Source organism: Miscanthus floridulus, chromosome 5 (assembly GCF_019320115.1).
Source record: "Miscanthus floridulus cultivar M001 chromosome 5, ASM1932011v1, whole genome shotgun sequence".
NCBI classification, from domain to species: domain Eukaryota; kingdom Viridiplantae; phylum Streptophyta; class Magnoliopsida; order Poales; family Poaceae; genus Miscanthus; species Miscanthus floridulus.
The window spans coordinates 48,207,997-48,229,598 of NC_089584.1; the positions used below are offsets into that span (position 1 = coordinate 48,207,997).

At 48.4% G+C, this 21,602-nt stretch overlaps 1 protein-coding gene across 1 annotated transcript; it reads right to left on the minus strand.

The window, feature by feature from the left end:
* Positions 1-12,703: 12,703 nt before the first annotated feature.
* Positions 12,704-13,150, minus strand: LOC136454605 (uncharacterized). The gene has a single exon (XM_066454975.1). The coding sequence runs from the start codon at positions 13,148-13,150 to the stop codon at positions 12,704-12,706; it is 447 nt and encodes a 148-aa protein (XP_066311072.1).
* Between the last annotated feature and the right edge of the window lie 8,452 nt (positions 13,151-21,602).

Consider the following 21,602-nt stretch of genomic DNA (forward strand, 5'->3'; position numbering starts at 1 on the left):
TGAAAGGCTTCATAGTGAACCCTGCTAACCTTCCTTCGAAGTGGGTCAAGAGATTAGCTACCTCGGGTGAAAGGGTAAATCATGACTCATAGTGAACGTGTACAACCTCTGTAGAGTGTAAAACTATTATAACAGCCGTGCTCATAGACACGAGCGGCCTTGGACCCTTATGGAATAGAGATGATCACTAATGGATAATGATGATGCTAATAATTGATTGTTTATTCTATACATTAATCATGTTTACCTGATCATGTGTTTAAGGGAATGATAAATCCTTTGCCACTCAATTGCTTAAAAAGATGACCTATTAAAGCTAATCGCAGTAAACCAGTGTCAGCCCTTTTGAGCCTCATAACCCCATGATATAATTGTTAAGTACGACATGTACTTACACTTGCTTTATTTTTCTATACATTGGATAAAAATCCCGGATGGGTACCAGATTGCTGGTTTGGAGGAGTTAGGCTTGTGGTCAACCAGCCAGTCGTCCCTATGGATTTGGAGTCTTCACCAGAAGATCGGAGTCAACTTTTCATTGTCTTGACTCTAAGGGTGCTTTTCTTTTACTAATACATTATGTAATAAGTATTGTCTTTTGATTTTACCCTGATTTATGGCTATATGTGAGATTTGACTTCCTGGGCTCACATATAGTGTGTATCTAGATTTGTCTTTAAAACCAGGTGCTACAAAGTGGTATCAAAGCAATGCTAACTATAGGGCGCAAGCCTAGATAGAACTGGACGTTTTAGCATGCTTTTATCTTGCTTAGTTCTTGTTTTCTCTCCAACCTTGTTATTTGCTAAAAGTTATGCTCACTTCCGCCTCTGTCTGTTATGAAAACTTTGTCTCTATTCTCAATCCTCTATCTTTGTCTATATAGATGGATCGTAATGAGGAGACCACCAGCATCAGAGATCAGGAGGACCAAGCTACGTTGCCCTTGACTGCATTCAATAAGGAGAAGTTTGTAGCTATGCAACAACAAGCACCAGAAGGAATGACTCAACCTAGGAGTTTTCAACAGTGCTTGCCATAGGGTCAAACCAACATACCAAAGGGACCAGAGAAGAGACAAGTAGCAGAAGTTTGGAAGAATATGAAGTCCAATGAAGATATTGGAAGAACGGCGCATGGATGCTAGGATCACCCACAGCAGAAGCAAGAACAGAAGGTCCAGAAGAAACAGGAGCAAGGAAGTAAAGCAAGGAGAAATTACATCCAAGGAAGATTGAATAATGTGGATATGATGACCACTCATGGAGCTAAGGAGGTCGTGTATGGTATCATTCTAGTAAACTCAGCTTCCACCACAGTGCTGTTTGACACCAGAGCTTCACATTCATTTATCTCCAGTGCATACGTAAAAGAACATAAGATAACTATGCTTCCAATGAGGAGACCAGTGATAGTTAAGTCCCTAGGTGGAGAAATGAAGGCAAACCGCAAGTGCCCAAGAGTTAGTCTGAACATCAAAGGGGTGAAATTCGAAGCAAGTCTTATTGTATTAGAGTTAGTGGATATTGATGTCATTCTTGGAATGGGATGGATGTCAGCATGTAAAGGAGTGATCAAGTATGCCCAGCGTTCGGTGCTTCTAACCACACTGTCAGGAGAAAGAATTGAGTATGAAGGTATTCAGCATGTACCTAAGGACAATGTGGATAAGAGGAGAAAGGACATCTCACCAGAGTCAGAATTGGAAAGCAATCAACATTCAAGTTCTATTACATTGTCACATCCAGCTCCAATCCCTAGTAAGTTAAACTCAGACTCTAAAGAATTAGAAGTTTCTCAAGCTAAGGTTACTCCAGTCTTTCCACATGAGGTATGCATAGATGGGTGGGCAATCACCTACATGGAGTTTCAACCCCGAAAGATCAAGCGAGCTAAAAAGCGGTCCAATCAGACAAAGATGAACTTACAGAGTCAGCAAGCTGACAATACTCTAAGCAACAATTCTGTGGAGTATGACATCACTAAAGATCCAGCTAAGAGAAAGTGTTATCATTGCCAGCAGGAAGGACATTATGTTAAATCTTGCCCATAGAAGAATCAACAAGTACACCATGGAAGTAGCCAGAGTCAGATCACTACCGGACTACCACCAGGGAGTGTCAGTGATACCCAACCCAAAAGAAGCATTTGGTGAAATTGATGAATGAATAAGTCATGCTAGACTATCCAAGATCCTTAGTTAAGGAATAGGAGTTGTGCCCCTTATGTAATAAAAATGATAGTATCACAAGTGAGTCAATAATTGAGTTGTGCATCTTTAAGTGCTTTGTTGATTTGTCATTATGTTTATGCTTGTTTTGCATCTTTGTAATGATTGCAATGATCTTGTTGGGCATTCCTACAATTTCATTTAGTTTATAGGCCTAAGGTATAAGGATTAATGAAATAAATAGTTGGGTTATCGTTCTTCTATTTTTACTATCCTGTCTTCGGAGCAGCCTGTCTTTATCGGTTCATATCTCTGATTTTGGACGATAAAAAATCCTGAGGAAATTCTGGACAATAGTAGACTTCAATCACAAGACGATGCAAGCTAGACTTTGGTATCCCTACTTTACCTCATTTTAAGGTTGGTAGCCAAGTTGAGGAATTTGTAAGATGAAGTATCACACGTTCGAGTTTGCGCAGCAGAAGCGTGGTGGTACCCAAAGATGCAAGAGGAACTCAGAGTATAAAATAATGAGGTTTGATTAGAGGGAAGTTATCTAAGACCAGCAAGATGTTGATAAATCTACCGGAGAAGCTTTTAAGTTAGTTTGGATCAAGAAACCTCAGCAAAGTGTTTGAAGGAGTCCAAGAGATCGAAGTAAAACCTAAGTATTAACTTTGTCAGATCAGGACAAGAGCTTTGTATCTACAATAATGCATCTTGTGAAGGTGTGGGATGTGCCCTTATATGCGTGAGTTGAACTAACCTGTTATCTGGAGTATCCATTATAAAGCATGGAAGTACCATCTTCTTGAAGGTAAAAGTAATATCTAGGAGGATCACAAGAGTATATAGGACACCTTCACCAAGTTAGTCTTTGAGCTTGTGATAACCTCGTTGGAATGAGATTGATTGTGACTTGGAAAAGTGCTATCACTTCGAGAAGCGAAGTCATGGCCAATGCCCTTAGCAACGGAGAATTGTGCTAAGAAGGTTTGAGTGACACTAAGGATTAAGAGTTATATTCCCAGTTCAAGCAACTTCACCAGGATCATTAATGCTTTGAAGATTGATGGTAGATCATCTTTCGGACCAAGAAGATAAGGAAGCCCTGTTGAAAGGTGAACATATGAGAAAAGAGAATTATGGCCTAGTGATCAGGGTTACTTGAGAGTTGTTCAAGGTACCTGTCAAAATTTTGGAATTAGTTAGGCAAATTACTTGGAGTAAGAGCAACAGGTATGCAAAGTAAAGTGGATCTTTATCAAGACGATGGAACTGCATGAGAAAGTAAAGAAGAGTCCAAGGACAGAGTATTCCCATCTCTTAGTCGACGTCTTCTGAATCTTGAGGACGAGATTCATCTTAAGGGGGGGTAGAATTATAACACCCTAAAAATTGCCTCTTTTGAAATAGAGTTAAAATGATTTAAGTTAGAATTTTTGTGCACATGAAATATAGGAAATAAAAATTTTCATTAAATTAAAATACATTATAAGGTAGCAACATGTTTGATGCATACATGCTATTGCATTTAATTTTATTGGTTTAGTGGTTTTAATTGAAAAGTCAAAATGGTTAAAATGCTTTTGAAATGAAATTGAAAATGGCTTTGAAATAAAAGGAAAGAAAGAAAAGGAATTAGAAAATGTACGAACTTAAAAAGTTATTTTTGGAAAACATACCCAAAATTGGTTCATTTATGTTTGAATTAAAAAGTGTATTTTAAATCATATTTATACTCGATTTGGTTCGTATTTGAAATTATTTTGAATTAAGAAAAGAAAAAGGATTTGAAAAGAAACCTCCCCTCTCTCTTTTGGCCCGAAGGCCCAGTTTCCCCGGCCCGCTCCTTTCTTCTTCCTAGCCATGGCCTAGCTGCCCCTTCCTTTTCCTCCTCCCCTTGGCCTGCTCCGCTCCCCTTCCCGGCGTCAGCCCGCTGCTGGTAGCCCAGCCGCACTCCCCCTCTTTTTCCGTTTCCCGACCTCAGCCCGCTGCTCGACAGCCCTGTCGCGGAAGCTGTCGTGCGGAAGGAATTCGAGCCACGCCCGAACATGTTCCCCCACGCAAATGGGAAGATATTGAATGATGAAGAAGTCATCATCCACTCCTCAGGACAAATAGGCGAGCCGGAAGTCTTTGAGCCAAATGCATGGGTTTGTCTCCCTAGTGTATTTGGCGATGTTGGTGGGCGGCCGGAAACGCTACGGGAATGGTGCTTTCCGGATGCACCGGCTGAAGGCCCGAGGCCCTAGGCCCTCAAGGCTGGGGCTTCGGTTGTCCAGCCGGCGACTGCGCCTGGGGCGCATTTCGCTGGTTCCCTCGATGGTTTGGCCGAGATTCGTGGCACCTACCACCGTATGGTGGATAGCGTTATCACATTGGGACCGATGCTGGTCGCCAATGGAGCTACGGGTGTCCTAGTGCGGATTGGGGCGCTCGTGTACCGATGGTAGGTGCGGAGCAGGTGCCCGGTCGGACCGTGGCACGACTATCGCACTCTGAGCCAGTCCTAGCGACTGTAGCGGTGAGCGAACGGAGCGATCCGTCTGGCGTGTCCTCGTTCCCCTGGTGGGGAGAGAGGGCGCACGTCAGAGTCGTGATGCGGAGCTTTCCGCCTGTTGGACGGTGGCGGCTTCTACTAAAACCCAAAGGTTTCGGTAGACTGCTCGCTCCTGAGGGTCGACAGGCTCAGGAACACCGCGTAGAAGTACCGCTGCGGCCGCGATATTCTGGCCGGCCCAAGCGAATTGTGGGACATCGTTTCCCTCGTTCACGATGTCGCATTGGACCTGACGGGCGTGACCCAGGCCGTGTGCGTGGGGCACGACGTGCTGGGCCGACCGAGCCGGCGCAGGTGGTGGCTGGTTCTGCCGCCGTTGTCACAATTCCTTGGCGTGCGCTTGCGCAGATGCAAGGGCCTCCACACGTGGGTCCAAAGGGTTGTGAGTCTATGCAGATTCCACAACCACCGGTGGCTGTCCCGGAGCGCCCGCCATGGTGCACTCCCGGGACGGACTGTATCATGGTGCCACGTCGCTGACACTAGAATCGTCGCTCACGCCCTCACCATCCAAGGGTTCGTGGGAAGCAGTAGGAGCACAGCCTACCATTCCCACAAATTCAGATGTGAGGGAGAAAGGCGCCAGCATCCTTCGGAGTCCCCGGGCATACGTATCCACAAAGGACGCGAGGCCATAGGTGAACCAATCGTACGGTGTTTGCGGCATGGACGACACAGTTTCTCCAGGTATTCAATTGGGGATAGTAAATAAAGAGTAAGTAACAGTACGTGTATTACTTATAGCAAGGTTTGAGCAGAGAGTTTGCTCGGATAGAAGCACAGATGCCACGCCGTCGATGTCGCGTGTCCCGAAGTCGATGGAGGGCGCCCCTTCGATGGGTGCCGGAACATGCGCCTCCTCGTGGAGGTGGAGTACGCCGAGCTGGTCGACGGCGAAGTCTAGGCTTCCAAAGTGGAAGGCCTAGGAAGGCTCGAAGACGGGTGGAACCCGCATCCTGATGGGCGAGAGTGCGGGAAATTCCATCGAGCCAAAGCGAATCGTATCGCCCGAGCCCGCCACGATGGGGGTGGCAGAAAAATGGGCCATCCGATTACCAAAAAAGTGTTGAACGTACAGCGTCTTCCCCACGGACGGCGCCAACTGTCGGTACAGAAAGTGACCAACTAGTAAATATTTGTAGTTTTGCTACACGTTGTGATCGAAGGTGGCCTAGCACTCAATGACACGGGATTTATACTGGTTCAGGCAACATGCCCTACATCTAGTGTGGGTCGGTCGGTGACTTTATTCCCGAGCCTAGGTGCTCGAAGTCTATAGTGGGGTTACAAATGAGAGAGAGAGAGATGGGGTGTCCGGTTGATCCGGTCGGAAGGGCTGAGATCAACAGGAGCTATGCTATGAATGATGTGTCCAAGCATGTGCTTGAGGGGTTGCGAGCTATCGATCTAATGAACCTAAACTTGAAGAAGTCGACTTGGGTTCACCGCCTATGTTTGGAGGGAGCACATCCACTTTTATAGAAGAAGGGGATGGCTTTACAAGTGAGAGGGAGAGAGAGTTCGAACGTTTCTAAGCCTTGTTGCCCATGCCGACGGGGACAGGACAAAGGTGGGCGCCCACAATACTGTTGATGTCACTACAGAATGTCAGGTGCATGTGGGAGGTTGAGCTGCTTTCTTCAAGACTGGAGGACGTTGGTACCTGCAAAAAATGATGTCTCGCCGACTGGAGGCATGGCTTTACCACATTCACCTGGTACGGTGAATTCCGGCACCCACAATACTGTTGATGCCCGGAGGCACATGGGGGGTCTTACCGTGTGAGTGTTTTGTTCGGCGCCTATAATACTATAGAGGTAATTGTTGGCGCCTACAATACTGTTTGTGGCAGGGCGGTTGTAAAGTACTGTTCCACAAGGTATGGTCCTGGTGCTGTGGTTTGACTTGCGAGCCCCATCTTGCCTTCCTTCGTATGCCTTCTGATTCTTTCCGAGCAGGCGTCCCCGGTCGGATGGTCCCCAGTTGGTTTTGGCGCGCCAATCGGAGAATAGAGATGGGCAGGGTTTTCTATGAACCCCGGTCAGAGACACGGGGTCAGAGTCGGAGGTGGTCCACGGGTCAGGCTTTTCGAGTGGAGGCCGTGTGAAGGCGGCCGAGGCCTGACGCTAGCGCTCCGATCAGAGAGGTCATTTGGAGTTGGCACGAGCCTGAGCTAGTGCTCCGGTCGGAAAGATGGGCCGAAGTTGGCCAGGGCCTGAAGCGAGTGCTCTGGTCTGTTGAGTTTAGACTCTTAGGCCGGTCCAGAAGAAAAAATGGCCATCCTCCTAGGCCGAGCCCTGGCGTGGAAGCTGGTCCCCGAGGGACCCCAGGTTTATGAACCCGATAGGAGCCCCCGAGCCCCGGGTGATTCGGGCAGAATTGTCTGGGGGATTTTTGTCTTGCCGGTGAGTACACGCGAGCGCACCCACGGGTGCAGCCCCCGAGCCCCAGGCGATTCGTGCCGAACCGGCTGGGGGGTGCTTCTAATTTTGTCAATGGGGAATGTTTTTCTATTTTGTCAGTGGGTGCACGCGAGCGCACCCGCGGATGTAGCCCCCGAGCCCTATGCGGTTCGGGACGAACTGGCTGGTGGTGTTGTCTCAGCAGGCATGTTTGCGTGTTTTTTAGTTTGAGACAGAATTTTGTTTAACCATGGTGTCATTGCGTGCCGTGGGATCGGGTGAGTCAGAGTTGTGAATGGACCCTGGCATCGGTGCGCGCCGTGGGTGGAGATAGCTCGGTTCGGTTGTGTCAGAGCTCACTGATCTTTTGGCGTCAATGTGCGCCGTGGGATTGGGTGAGGCGGAGTTTGCGAATGGACCTAGGCGTCGGTGCACGCCATGGATCGAGAGAGTTAGTTTAGTTAGTTTTTAGGAATCGGACGAGTCGGAGCTCGTTGGATCCGAAGTAAGTCATTACGCGAGTTTAGGAGTCATGGTCCTAGGAGCGAGAGCCGAATGTCATAGATCCTGTCGACACGAGTTTAGGAGTCGTGGTCCCAAGAGCCATAGCCAGATGTCATAGATCCTATCGACATGAGTTTAGGAGTCGCGGTCCCAGGGTTTCTTTGGAGCGCAGTGAAGCCATTTGAAGCCGTTACGTGAGTTTAGGAGTCATGGTCCCAGGAGCCGTAGCCGGATGTTGCCGATCCTATCAACGCGAGTTTAGGAGTTGCGGTCCCAAGAGCCATAGCCAGATGTCTCCTATCCTGTCGATGCGAGTTTGGAGTCGCAGTCCCTTAGCATTTGAGCCCCCAAGCCCTGTCGGGTCTTCGTGGGGGTTGGTGTGAGTCATTTTGTGCTACCCATCCGGTTCCTCACAACCAGAGGGGTTGAGTTTCGTCGCCTATCCCGATCGCTCAGGCTCAAAGACTAGCTCGGTGAGCTCGCTAATGGGTTTGATCGAGTGGAATCCGGGTCCGTCGTTCATGATGGGGTCGGCATAGCCCTCTTGTGGCATTCCACTACTCCTTTACCTACAACCCGGTAGATGCCTAGGTCATTTTGGAGACCAACCCGGGTGGCCTGATGGCCTCACCTCAATGGAGATTCTGTGGGTTTGGCGAGAGGTTTAGGATCGAATGAGAAGGTTGAGATGACCCGATTTGCTAGACCGGGCGAAGGCTGCATGGCGCTCATCTACGGTTTTCTCCCCTGGCTCTGTTCGGTTGCTCATGTCGAATGAGGCAAGCCGCCGCTTCGTGGCACAACATGGAGCGTTCTGGTGTATTCCGCTGCACATGCGATCTTAGTTCCCGAGCCCCTGGGCGGTTCATGCCCTAACCATCCAGGGGTTTAGGCATATGGAATGAAATGTGCGTATGGATGTATGAATGTTTTAAATTGAAATAGAGGGGCTTTGATAGTGTTTTACCTTGATGACTGGAGTGACAGGGTTCAAAGAGCTCTAGTTGGAACCGTCCGACCAGGACCTACGCTCGTCAATTGTGGGTTAGTCCTTGTGTGAACAATTTAGTATTAATGAACACATGCTCACCTTGATGACCTGTGAGACGGGGTTCGAAGAGCTTCAGTCAGAAATGTCTAACCGGGACCTTGATGACCTGAGAGATAGGGTTCGGAGAGCTTCAGTCAGAAATATTCGACCGGGACCCATGCTCATCATTTGAGACAGAGTTGGCATGGCCTGTATAGGCCCCCCTTCACTTCCTACCTGTTAAAGATCAGTCGAGGCGGTAGTATTTGTAGCAACAGAGAATGCAATAGTTTAGGTTTATGGGTGAATCCCTGTGTGAATAGTTTTCTATATTAATGAATACATCCATGCTGTCCTTGTGATAGAACCACAATATTCGTTCCCTATGTTTATCTTAGCATAACTTTTGTTTTTTATCCTTTCTTTCTCATACCTGCTCGTTTGTTCCGTAGGCTACGACCTTGTGAGCCTGGGGCGTGGCCCACGAGGCTTAGCTATTCGTAACCATAGGAAAAGGTGGGGTGTGTTTGGTTGGGAGTAAGAACAGAGTTATGTAAGGGAAACACAGGGAATGGAATGTGTTTCTATTTGGGGACACAGTTGCTTTATCGTGCGATAGTAAAAAGAGAGGTAATATTTAATATTGTACCCTTATGGAGCCCTCTGAGCGACCCGGGCTAAAAGTGTTTCGGGCAGGGGTGCTCTTACGGGAGCATGTTCTAGCTAAAAAGTGGTTTAGACCAAATGTAGGGGAAAAATGATGTAGCTGTTCAATGTTCCAAGTGTTGTTGAGAAGGTTGTCGTTGTTGTCCTCCAGTCGTAGGTGCCCGGTCGGACTACTTCGGTTACTATATAGGGTCCTTTCCATGGTGGAGAGAGCTTGTGTTTTTCCTTCGTTGATTGGGTCCTCTGGAGTATGAGGTCGCCGACTTCAAGAATCCTTCCTTTGATCTTCCTTTCATGGTACCTATGGAGGGTTTGTTGGTAGCGAGCGGAGCGGATGACGGTTGCTTCATGGGCCTCTTTGAGTAGGTCGACTACATCTTGTTGGGCCTCCGTGGCTCGGTCGTGGTCGAAAGCCTTCACTCTTGGTGCGCCGTGGTCGAGGTTGGAGGGCAACCCTGCCTCGGCTCCATAGGCCAGGAAGAAGGGTGTGAATCCTATGGATCGGTTTGGGGTCATTCTTAGGCTCCAGAGGATCGCTGGGACCTCCGCAACCCATCGCCCAGCGTATTTGTTGAGTCGGTCGAAGATGCATGACTTAAGTCCTTGGAGGACCATGCCATTGGTGCATTTGACCTGACTGTTAGTTCGTGGATGTCCGACCGAGGCCCGGTCGATCCTTATGCCATATCCGTTGCTAAAGTTTAGGAACTTTTTTCCAGTGAAATTAGTCCCGTGGTTAGTGATGATACAGTTGGGAACGCCGAATCGGTAGATGATGTCAAGGAAGAATTTGACTGCCTCCTCCGACCGGATGTTGGTGATGGGTTTGGCCTCTATCCAATTGGTGAATTTGTCGACCGCTATGAGTAGGTGAGTGAAACCGCCTGGGGCCTTTTTGAGGGGCCCTACCATGTTGAGGCCCCAGACCACGAATGGCCAGGTGATAGGGATGGTTTGGAGCTCTTGTGCTGGCAAATGGGTTTGTTGGGCGTAGAATTGGCATCCCTCACACCAGCGAACGACTTCCTCCACATCTCATAGTGCGGTGGGCCAGTAACAACCTTGGCAGAAGGCTTTTCTGACCAGTGACCTTGGGGCTGCATGATGCCCACAAATGCTGGCATGAACCTTGAGGAGGAGATCCCTCCCTTGGCTAGTGAGGATACACCTCATGAGTACCCCCGATGGGCTCCGTTTGTAGAGCTCGTCACCGAGTGCGACAAAGGTCTTGGCGCGTCAAGCAATTCGTCGGGCCTCCAACCTTTCGGGTGGGAGAACCTCTTTGAGGATGTAGGCAAGTAGCGGTACTCACCAATCAGTTTGACCGGGCACCAATATGGCGATGCTTGCGGGTGGCATAGAGGTAGCAGGATCGGAGCCCCTAGGCGCTGGTTGGGCGTCAGGGTTAGAGCCCCTGAGCACTGGCCAAGCGTCGAGGTGCGTCCAGGTTGGACCTTCCAAGATGCGAGTGGATGGCTCATGGATGTCATTGATGAAGACCCCACTTGGGGACAGATCCCGCCTGTGGCTAGCTTTGCGAGGAAATTGGCGGCATCATTGTCCCTTCGAGGGATGTGATGCAGTTCAATCCCCTAGAATTTGTCCCTGAGCTTGCGCACCTCTTGGCAGTATGCCAGCATGAGGGGGCTTTTGTAGGAGGACTCCTTCATGACCTAGTTAACGACAAGTTCCGAGTCGCCATGGACGTAGAGTCATGTAGCGCCGAGCTCGATGGGGATGTAGAGTCCATTGATAAGGGCCTCATATTCCATGGTGTTGTTTGAAGTTGAGAAGTGGAGGCAGATGGCGTAACGGAGCCCACTCCCATCCGGGGAGATTAGAACCACTCTAGCTCCCGAGCTGGGCTCCATTACGGACCTGTCAAAGTACATTGTCCAGTATTCGTGGGTGACGTCCGAGATTGGTAGCTGGACCTCCGTCCATTCGGCGACAAAATCCGCGAGAGCCTAAGACTTAATAGCGGTGTAGGGGGGTATATCTGATGTCGTGGCCCATGAGTTCAAGAGCCCACTTGGAGATTCATCCCACGGCATCGTGGTTGTAGATGATGTCTCCGAGTGGGTATGAAGTGACGACTGTAACTTCATGGTCGGTGAAGTAGTGTAGGAGCTTCCTGGTCACCATTAGTATGGTATATAGGAGTTTCTGCACCTGGGGGTATCGGACCATGGGGTCGGTAAGCACCTCTCTGATGAAGTACACGGGTCGCTGCACTTTGAGCTGGTGTCCCGGTTCCTCCCTCTCTATGACCAGGGTGGCGCTCACCACGTGGTTACTTGCCCCGACATAAAGGAGGAGGGGTTCTCCCCGCTCGGGAGCGATGAGGATTGGGGCTGACATTAGGGACGTTTTGAGGCTTTCGAGGGCCTGCTGGGCTTCCTCAGTCTAGACAAAGGCGTCCGTCCTTTTGAGGAGCTTGTAGAGCGGCATCCCCCATTCACCGAGCCAGGAGATGAAGCGGCTTAAGGCAGCCAGGCAACTGGTGAGCCTCTGAATGCCCTTGACGTTGCATATGGGGCCCATGTTGGAGATGGTCATGATCTTTTCGGGGTTGGCTTCGATGCCGCGCTCGGATATGATGTATCCAAGCAGTTTCCCCTTTGGAACCCCGAAAACACACTTTTCGGGATTCAGCTTGATGTTGAACCTTCGAAGGTTTGCGAACATCATGGCCAAGTCTGCGATCAGGTTGCAAGCTTGAGCCATTTTGACCACTATGTCATCAACATAGACGGCGATTGTTGGTTTTGGTCGCTCGGCCTGATCGGGTTGGTCGAGCGGGTCGATTTGGTCGGCGAAGCATTGCTGCATGCACCTTTGGTAGGTGCGCCAGCGTTCTTTAGGCCGAAAGGCATGGTCACATAGCAGTACGAACCATACAGGGTGATGAATGAGGTTGCGGGCTGATCGGACTCTTTTATCACGATCTGGTGATAGCCTGAGTAGGCATCCAGAAAGGAGAGGATTTCACAACTCGAGGTGGAGTCAACTATCTGGTCAATGCGTGGTAATAGGAAATGATCCTTCGGGCATGCTTTGTTAAGTCTAGTATAATCGACGCACATTCTCCACTTCCCGTTCTTCTTTTTGACTAGGACGGGATTGGCAAGCCAGTCAAAATGGAAGACCTCCCTGATGAACCCGACTGCCAGGAGTTTGTCGATTTCCTCGCCTATGGCCCTGTGCCTTTCATCGTTGAAGTGACGCAGGCGTTGTTTGGTGGGCTTAGAGCCCAGGGTAAGGCATAGTGTGTGCTCGGCGACTTCCCGGGGTATCCCCAGCATGTCAGACGGCTACCATGCGAGGACATCACGATTGTCTTGTAGGAAGTTGACGAGCTCGCATTCCTATTTGGCCGAGAGCTGGGTCCTGATCTGAACTGTCTTGGTTGGGTTGGTGGGATCGATTCCCACCGTCTTGGTTTCTTCTAGCGGGCGGAAGGCCAATGTGGAAGTTGGTTGGTTACAGTCCGGGGCTGCCGGGACCGATGACTCCCTGAGCCACGGGAGCTCGGACGAGTTGACGACCGCAGTGGCGAGCTCATAGTGTTCGCGGTTGCACATGAAGGCGTGCGAGAACGCGCTGCTCACAGTGATAACGCCGTTTGGTCCCGGCATCTTCAGCTTGAGGTAGGTGTAGTTGGGGATTGCCATGAATCTCGCGTAGCATGGCCACCCCATGATGGCGTGGTAGGACCCTAGAAAGTCCACCACCTCGAAGGTGAGAACCTCCGAGTGGAAGTTGGCTTGGCTGCCAAACGTGACGGGCAGCCGATTAGGGGATGCACATGGCATCGAGGGTGTCGATGTACAGGATGTTGAGGCCGCTACCGCTGTCCATCAGCACCTTCATAAGACGCTTCTTGCAGATGATGGGGTCAACGATGAGCGGATAGCGTCCTGGTCTTGCGACGTGGGAGGGATGGTCCCTCTGATCATAGGTGATCGGAGACTCCAACCAGCTAAGGAAGGAGGGGATGGTCGACTCAGTGGCGCATGCCTCTCGATAGTGAACCTTATGCTATCGCTTGGTCCAGACGGCGTTAGATCCACCAAAGATCATGATACATTCGTCAGCGTTGGGGAAGTCGTCCGTGTCTTTGCCTGCCATACCTCCCTTCTTGGGTGCTGCCTCTTTGCCGTCTCCCTCCTTTGGCCCACCAGCCTATTGGAGGAAATGTTTGAGGAGCTCACACTCCTTGTAGAGGTGTTTGACAGGGTAGGCATGGTCATGGTTTCCAATATCGGCCAAAATCTCCTGATATTTCTGATATATCCTCTTTATCCGTAGATGCCGATAAGGAAATATCTATCTTTTTCATACAAATTTTGTTTAAATTTATTTAAATTTACTTAAATTCAAATTAAATTTTATTTGAATTTGGTCCGATATTTCTGATATATCATGTTTATCTTCTTTATCTATGACCCCCGATAAATTTTAATCTCCGAAAATGAAAACCTTGGGCGCGTGGTTGGGGCATGGACCATCCATGAGTTTGTTGAAGTGGTCAGGCAGTCCCTGATGGGGCTGCTTGACTGTGCGATCGGTCACGGTGACCAGCGGGGTGCTGTCTGACCGACGTCGATCCTTTTTATTTTTCTTGCCCCTCTGCATGGAGGGGCCCTCGTTCGGTTCCATGCGTTTGGCTTTGACCTTGTCCCGGCCTCCGCTCAAGACCGCTCTGACCGCCTCCTCACTGGAGGCATGGTTGGTGGCTACGTCAAGCAGGTCATAGGTGGTACGGGGTTTCAAGCAGCCAAGCTTGTGGATAAGGAACTCATAGTTCGTCCCAGAGAGGAACGCACTAATGACGTCTGCGTCGACGACGTCAGGAAGGGAGTTGGATCGTTGGGAGAACCTATAGATGTAATCCCACAGGAACTCATTGGGCTCTTGTTGACAGCTCTTGAGGTCCCAAGAGTTCCCCGGTCGGACATACGTCCCCTAGAAATTCCCGACAAAGACCCTCTTAAGGTACGCCCAGTCGCGGATGCTGTCGTGCAGAAGGAATTTGAGCCATGCCCGAACATGTTACCCCACGCAAATGGGAAGATATTGAATGATGAAGAAGTCATCATCCACTCCTTCGGCCCGACAGGCGAGCCAAAAGTCTTCGAGCCAAATGCCTGGGTTTGTCTCCCTAGTGTATTTGGCGATGTTGGTGGGTGGCCGGAAACGCTGCGGGAATGGTGCTTTCCGGATGCGCCGACTGAAGGCCCAAGGCCCTAGGCCCTCAAGGCTGGGGCTCCGGTTGTTTGGACGGCGACTGCGCCTGGGGCGCATTTCGCCGGTTCCCTCGATGGTTTGGCTGGGATTCGTGGCACCTGCCATCGTATGGTGGATAGCGTTATCACGTTGGGACCGATGCCAGTCGCCAATGGCGCTACGGGTGTCCTGGTGCAGATCGGGGTGCTCGTGTACTGATGGTAGGTGCGGAGCAGGTGCCTAGTCGGACCGTGGCACGACTACCGCACTCCGAGTTGGTCCTAGCAGCTGTAGCGGTGAGCGAACAGAGCGATCCATCTGGCGCGTCCTCATTCCCCTGGTGGGGAGAGAGGGCACGCGTCGGAGTCATGACGCAGAGCTTTCCACCTATTGGACGGTGGTGGCTTCTACTAAAACCCAAAGGTTCCGGTAGACTGCCCACTCCTGTGGGTCGACACGCTCGGGAACACCGCGTAGAAGTACCGCTATGGCAGTGATATTCTGGCTGGCCTAGGTGAATTATGGGACATCATTTCCCTCATTCATGATGTCACGTTGGACCTGATGGGCGTGACCCAGGCCGTGTGCGTGGGGCGCGACGTGCTGGGCCGATCGAGTCGGCGTAGGCGGTGGCTGGTTCTACCACCGTTGTCGCAATTCCTTAGTGTGCGCTTGCGTAGACGCGAGGGCCTCCGCATGCGGGTCTAGAGGGTTATGAGTCTGTGTAGATTCCACAACCACCGGTGGCTGTCCTAGAGCATCCGCCATGGCGCACTCCTGGGACGGACTGTGGCGTGGTGCCACATCGCCGACGCTGGAATCATCGCTCACGCCCTCACCATCCAAGGGTTCGTGGGAAGCGGCAGGAGCACAGCCTGCCATTCCCATGAATTCAGATGTGAGGGGGAAAGGCGCCAGCATCCTTCGGAGTCCCCGGGGGTACATATCCGCAAAGGACGCGAGGCCGTAGGGGAACCGATCGTGCAGTGTTTGTGGCGTGGACGACATAGTTTCTCCAGGTGTTCGATTGGGGATAGTAAATGAAGAGTAAGTAATAGTACGTGTATTACTTACAGCGAGGTTTGAGCAGAGAGTTTGCTCGGATAGAAGAGTAGATGCCGCGCCATCGATGTCGCGCATCCTAGAGTCGACAGAGGGTGCCCCTTCGATGGGTGCTAGAACATGCGCCTCCTCGTGGAGGTGGAGTACACCAAGCTAGTCGGTGGCGAAGTCCAGGCTTCCAAAGTGGAAGGCCTGTGAAGGCTCAAAGACGGGTGGAACCCGCATCCCGGCGGGCGAGAGTTCGGGAAATTCCATCGAGCCGAAGTGAATCGTATCGCCCAAGCCGGCCACGGCGGGGGTGGTGGAAAAATGGGCCATCCGATTACCAAAAAAGTGTTGAACGTACAGCGTGTTCCCCACGGACGGTGCCAACTATCGGTACAGAAAGTGACCAACTAGTAAATATTTGTAGTTTTGCTGCACGTTGTGATCGGAGATGGCCTAGCACTCAATGACACGGGATTTATACTGGTTCAGGCAACATGCCCTACATCCTGTGTGGGTCGGTCGGTGACTTTATTCCTAAGCCTAGGTGCTCGAAGTCTATAGTGGAGTTACAAACGAGAGAGAGAGAGATGGTGTGTCCGGTCAGTCTAGTCGGAAGGGCTGAGATCGATAGGAGCTATGCTATGAATGAAGTGTCCAAGCGTGTGCTTGAGGGGTTGCGAACTATTGATCTAACGAACCTGAACTTGAAGAAGTCGACTTGGGTTCACCGCCTATGTTTGGAGGGAGCACATCCCCTTTTATAGAAGAAGGGGATGGCTTTACAAGTGAGAGGGAGAGAGAGAGTACAGACGTTTCTAAGCCTTGTTACCCACGCCGACGGGGATAGGACAATGGTGGATGCCCATAATACTATTGATGTCACTGCAGAATGTCAGGTACATGTGGGAGGTTGAGCTACTTTCTTCAAGACTAGAGGACGTTGGTACCTGCAAAAAATGATGTCTCGCCGACTAGAGGCATGTCTTTACCACATTCACCTAGTATGGTGAATTCTGGCGCCCACAATACTGTTGATGCCCAGAGGCACATGGGGGTCTTACTGTGCGGGTGTTTTGTCTGGCGCCTATAATACTACAGAGGTAATTGTTGGTGCCTACAATACTGTTTATGGCAGGGCGGTTGTAAAGTACTATTCTACAAGGTATGGTCCTAGTGCCATGGTTTGACTTGCGAGCCCTATCTTGCCTTCCTTCGTACGCCTTCTGGTTCTTTCCGAGCGGACGTCCCTGGTCGGATGGTCCCCAGTCGGTTCTGGCACGCTAGTCGGAGAATAGCGATGGGCAGGGTTTTCTATGAACCCCGGTCAGAGACACGGGGTCAGAGTTGGAGGCGGTCCTTAGGTCAGGCTTTCTGAGTGGAGGCCGTGTGAAGGTGGCCGAGGCCTGATTCTAGCGCTCCGGTCAGGGAGGTCGTTCGGAGTTGGCATGAGCCTGAGCTAGTGCTCCGGTCAGAAAGATGGGCCAAAGTCGGCCAGGGCCTGAAGCGAGTGCTCCAGTCTGTTGAGTTTAGACTCTTAGGCTAGTCTAGAAGAAAAAAAAGGCCATCCTCCTAGGTCGAGCCCTGGCGTGGAAGCCGATCCCCGAGGGACCCCGGGTTTATGAACCCGACAGAGTTTGAAACACAATTCTATGCATCGCTACGAACACACAGTCGCGAGAGACACGCTAATCAGAGCTATGGTTTAAAAGAAACGGCTACTGAGAGATCTACTCATAAGGGAAAATATAAAGCTATAATCTTCATGTGTTTTATCTATATAAAAGCATATATAAATTGAATTAAGTCAAATTTAGATTTGAATTACAAAACTAAAGTAAGACAAATCATATTTTATTTATAAAATCCAGTTGCATAATTATTATCCAAATTAGAGTTTAAACCAAGAAATTCTAGAAATAGTGACATGATAAACATTGTTACTAACACGTAGATCTTGTTGTAATGAATCTAGCACAACTTGAATGGGTCAATTCGGTGCTAAAACGTAGAAGATATGAAATAAACAAGATTTCCTTTATTAAAATAATAGATTAAATCTAACCTTGTATTTCAAAAGTTAAAAACATACTTAATAGTACTATGAACATATAGATTATGGAATTACAAACCTAACAAGTTGAACGGATCAAATCGGAGTTAAAACGGAGAAAATATGGCCTATAGAAGATAGTGGCAATTTTGTAAACATTTTGAAATCAATTTCATATTAGAAATAATTAAAAATTGAATTTAAAATGCCTAATGGACATGGCCTCATTTTTGGAAAAATACAGGGGCCAAAACATAAAAAATAGGGGCACGGTTAGAATTAGTACTGAACTGAGTTGGACGGTGGGTTAATTTTGCAAAACACTAGGGTCTCTTTTGCAAAAGTGCGGTGGTTGTCGACGACGGTGTCAATGTGGCATCCACATTTGCACATGTGGTAGGACAAGGTTGGTTCAAGCTGATGGACCAATGGTGGACCAGCTTATGTGGCCTGCTAACGCGTCCGGTGGGCGTGGTCTACGACTGTGCCGTGCACCGAAGAGGTATCTCCTAATCTGGGTGGTTCCTCTAAGATCAAATGGCTATGATGGTGTTGCATGGTTGGCCAGCCGAAACAGGAAGGGTGACATGGTGGAGGCCATGGCCAGTGGTGAGCATCTCACCGACGCACATAGCTAGGGCTCTAGGGACCATGAATCACCTCGGGAAAACACCGGGGTGCGTAGCTCGAGCCTGCGATCTCGACGGGGGTATTGATTGAAGCAGGGGATGGATGGTGACAGCGGCTTGCGCTAACCTATAGCTTGAGAACTCTGGCGATGGCATGCGAATAGAGAAGGAAGAAGAGAGGGCAAAAGTAAAGCACTGGGGCTTCATTACCTCGCGACGAAGACTAGATGACGGCTCTGATCAACGATGGGGCACGACAGCGGCGGAGTCACATGTGGCGGCAATGAGCTAGGGTTATGCAGCGGTAGTGTGGCATGAGCGAAGGCGGCGTGCTCTCGGGTTCAGGGAAAGCGGCGTAGGGGGCTTAGTTGATACTTATGGGGCAGTTCAGCTTGTAGCGCACGCAAGTTAGTGGAGCGGGGCAGAGGTGGAGACGAACACAGCAGCGATGGAAGAGTCTGCGTCGCTCACAGTTGGAGGTGGGAGATGGTTCTGACCGGTGGGGCATGGCATCAGCAGGGTGAAGTGGCAGGTCCTGGTTGTCAAACTGAGAGGGGAGGCGGGGAAGCATCCACGTGGGCCTAGGTGGCATGTTGGGCCAATGAGGAGTGGAGAGGGTGAGCAAGATGGGCATACGGGGTTGCAACGGAAGAGGAAGTGGGTCGGCCTGCTGCCGTACGGCCTTGTGTGGGCCACAAAGAAGCAGGGAAAATAGGGAAGGAAGAAGCTAGGCCTCAGGCCAAAAGAGAGAAATGGAGGGTTTTTTAATTCCTTTGCATTTTCTTTTCTTATTTCAAAACCTCATTCAAATATGAACCAAATCAAATTTGAATAGGATTTCAAATACACTTTTCAATTCAAACAAAATGAGAAATTTTGGTAAGTTTCCAAAAATACTTTTTACAACTTTTTTTTAAAATTCTTATATTATCAAATTCTCTTTTCTTTCTTTTCTTTTAGTTCAAAGCCATTTTCAATTTCATTTTCAAAAGCAATTGAAACCATTTTGAATCTTGATTCAAACCACTCAATCAATAAATCAAATGCACTGACATGTATGCACATCCATGTTGCTACTCCTTATGATGAGTTTTAATTTAATGAAAAATTATTATTTCCCTATGTTTTCATGAGCACAATAATTCAAAATTACCTCATTTTACATCTATTTGAAAATGGGCAAATTTTAGGGTGTTACAAAGTTGGACCAAAATGGGCCCGAGAGTGGGCTGCCTGACCTCCTCTATGGGCCGGCCACCCCATCACTGCTCCGCCTCACCTTGCGCTTTGTCCACGATCAGGTTTGAGCCCAATACACTCTATTTTTATATGTTTCACTTTCCATTTCGAACCGAATTGAAAATCACTTAATAAAACAACTTTAAAAATCTAAGGAAAGATTATTTCAGTCATGACTTAAGGATAGACTCATATAATACTTTTCCTAGAAGTCATGCTACTATTGGGAACTTATTATTAGGGACTCCATGTTACTTAAGTTGTTGTGGATGAGATATAGTAGAATAGTGAGAACTTGATTCTTGATGTCTTGTTATTGGAGAATTTTATTTCAAAAAGTAAAAAGAATAGATACACCTCTCCTTTGTAGTAAGCAATGTCCTACCAGAGCCATATATAGACTAGAGAAACCTTCTACATATACTAATTGTCATTGTGTTGAGTTTGGTCAAACCTTGTGACCCTTGTTGAGAAACTTATCATGCTCTCAAGATCAAGATCATGTACACTCCACATATATCTGCTGCTCCTACACTAGGAGTACGCAACAACATGTTTTTCATTCACCCAAAAGTGTTCTACTCCTACACTAGGAATAGACACAAAAATATGCTTGATAGGATAAATGCTCCTAGTTCTTGTAAATGTCTCTCTTGACAAGTTTCAATTGCGGAAAGAGAGGCATGGGCTATGCAAAAGTTATTCATAAAAGAAAGAAAAATAAAAAGTATTGAAAAAATGGACAAGTGTCCAAGATATCTAAAACAATGGGTACTTAGATGCCCACCTAAAAAAAGGGGAAAAGAGAGAGATGAATAAGATAGCCCATGTTTTCTTGCAAAAGTTTTTCAAATTTCAATCAAGAGAGACATGTTTCAAAGAGCATAGTAGAATTAGGTTAGCCACCATATATATATCCACACACATGCACATCTTGATCTAAGAGTATGACATTTTTCTCCTCGGATCCTTGTTTTGACTTTACAATATATAAAATGCAAGTTTGTTTTCATATTCATCCCTACCTGAGCTCCACATAAGCTTTTAGAAGAAGGCAAAAAAGGCAAAGTCATCAATGCCTTGGTGAGGATCCAAAAATACTACACATACAGAGTGATTTGAGAGTACTACAAAAGGAGAACGTAAGCTATGTTTTTATTTTCAAAAATCTTAAAATATTTCTCTAATTGACTTGACTGAAGAAAGATGGTGATCTATTTCAAGCTGTTCCGCTCTTCAACGGCCCAAAGTTTCATGGTAGCCACTTTGAATCCTGCAATGCATGCATGATTGGGAAATGATTTTATGTTGATGCCTTGTCCTAAGGTTATGTCTTGAGTAATCCATCCTTTTGTCGAGGATGAGTAAAAGCCTTAGTGTGGGGGAGTTTGTTGACGGTAGTTAACATTCATCACAAACCGTCAATATAACTTTTATAAATAGCTAAAATGGATCACCAATGTAGACATAGGGGTTTAAACTGACAAATTCTATGAGTTTTTATGAATCTGTGTTTTCAGTAGGATTTAATCAAAAAACCATCAAGGAGGACCTATTCGTAAAAACAAATCATGGAATTTTATCGCGTAAACAACGTGGGAAAACTCTTGAAGACTCCAAAAGGTGAATCACCGAAGCGAGACATGTGTCTTTGACACGTGGGGCCGCCTAGCTCCACTTGGAGGCCACCCAGCCCTATGGGTCCCACCTATTAGCCTCATTGTTATGTTGGTTCTCTACCACCTTAAGGATTGCATCTCCGCCGTTCTTTAAGTCGGTTTGATCTAAGGGCTCATGTTGGATGCTTTGGGCTATATATACCAGCCTGCACCCCACCTCCAAGGCATGTCTCATTTGATCCTGAGAGCTAAGAAGCTAGAAACCCTAATTCATATGCCCACCAGGATTAAGGCTAGCAATCAAAAGAAGATTAGTCCTTAATAGGATCTAGTCTTGTATTAGAGATAGTGAGATAGAGTGAGATGGAAGGAGTTCCAGCCTATTGGTGTTCTTTCTATGGCTTGTACCCTAGCGGAATCAAGTTCTTCTTGAGCTTGCTTATGAGATTTC

Excerpts from the sequence above, each read along its gene's own strand:
- LOC136454605 (XM_066454975.1), bottom strand. The coding sequence starts at position 13,150 with ATGCCATGTGCATCCCCTAATCGGCTGCCCGTCACGTTTGGCAGCCAA.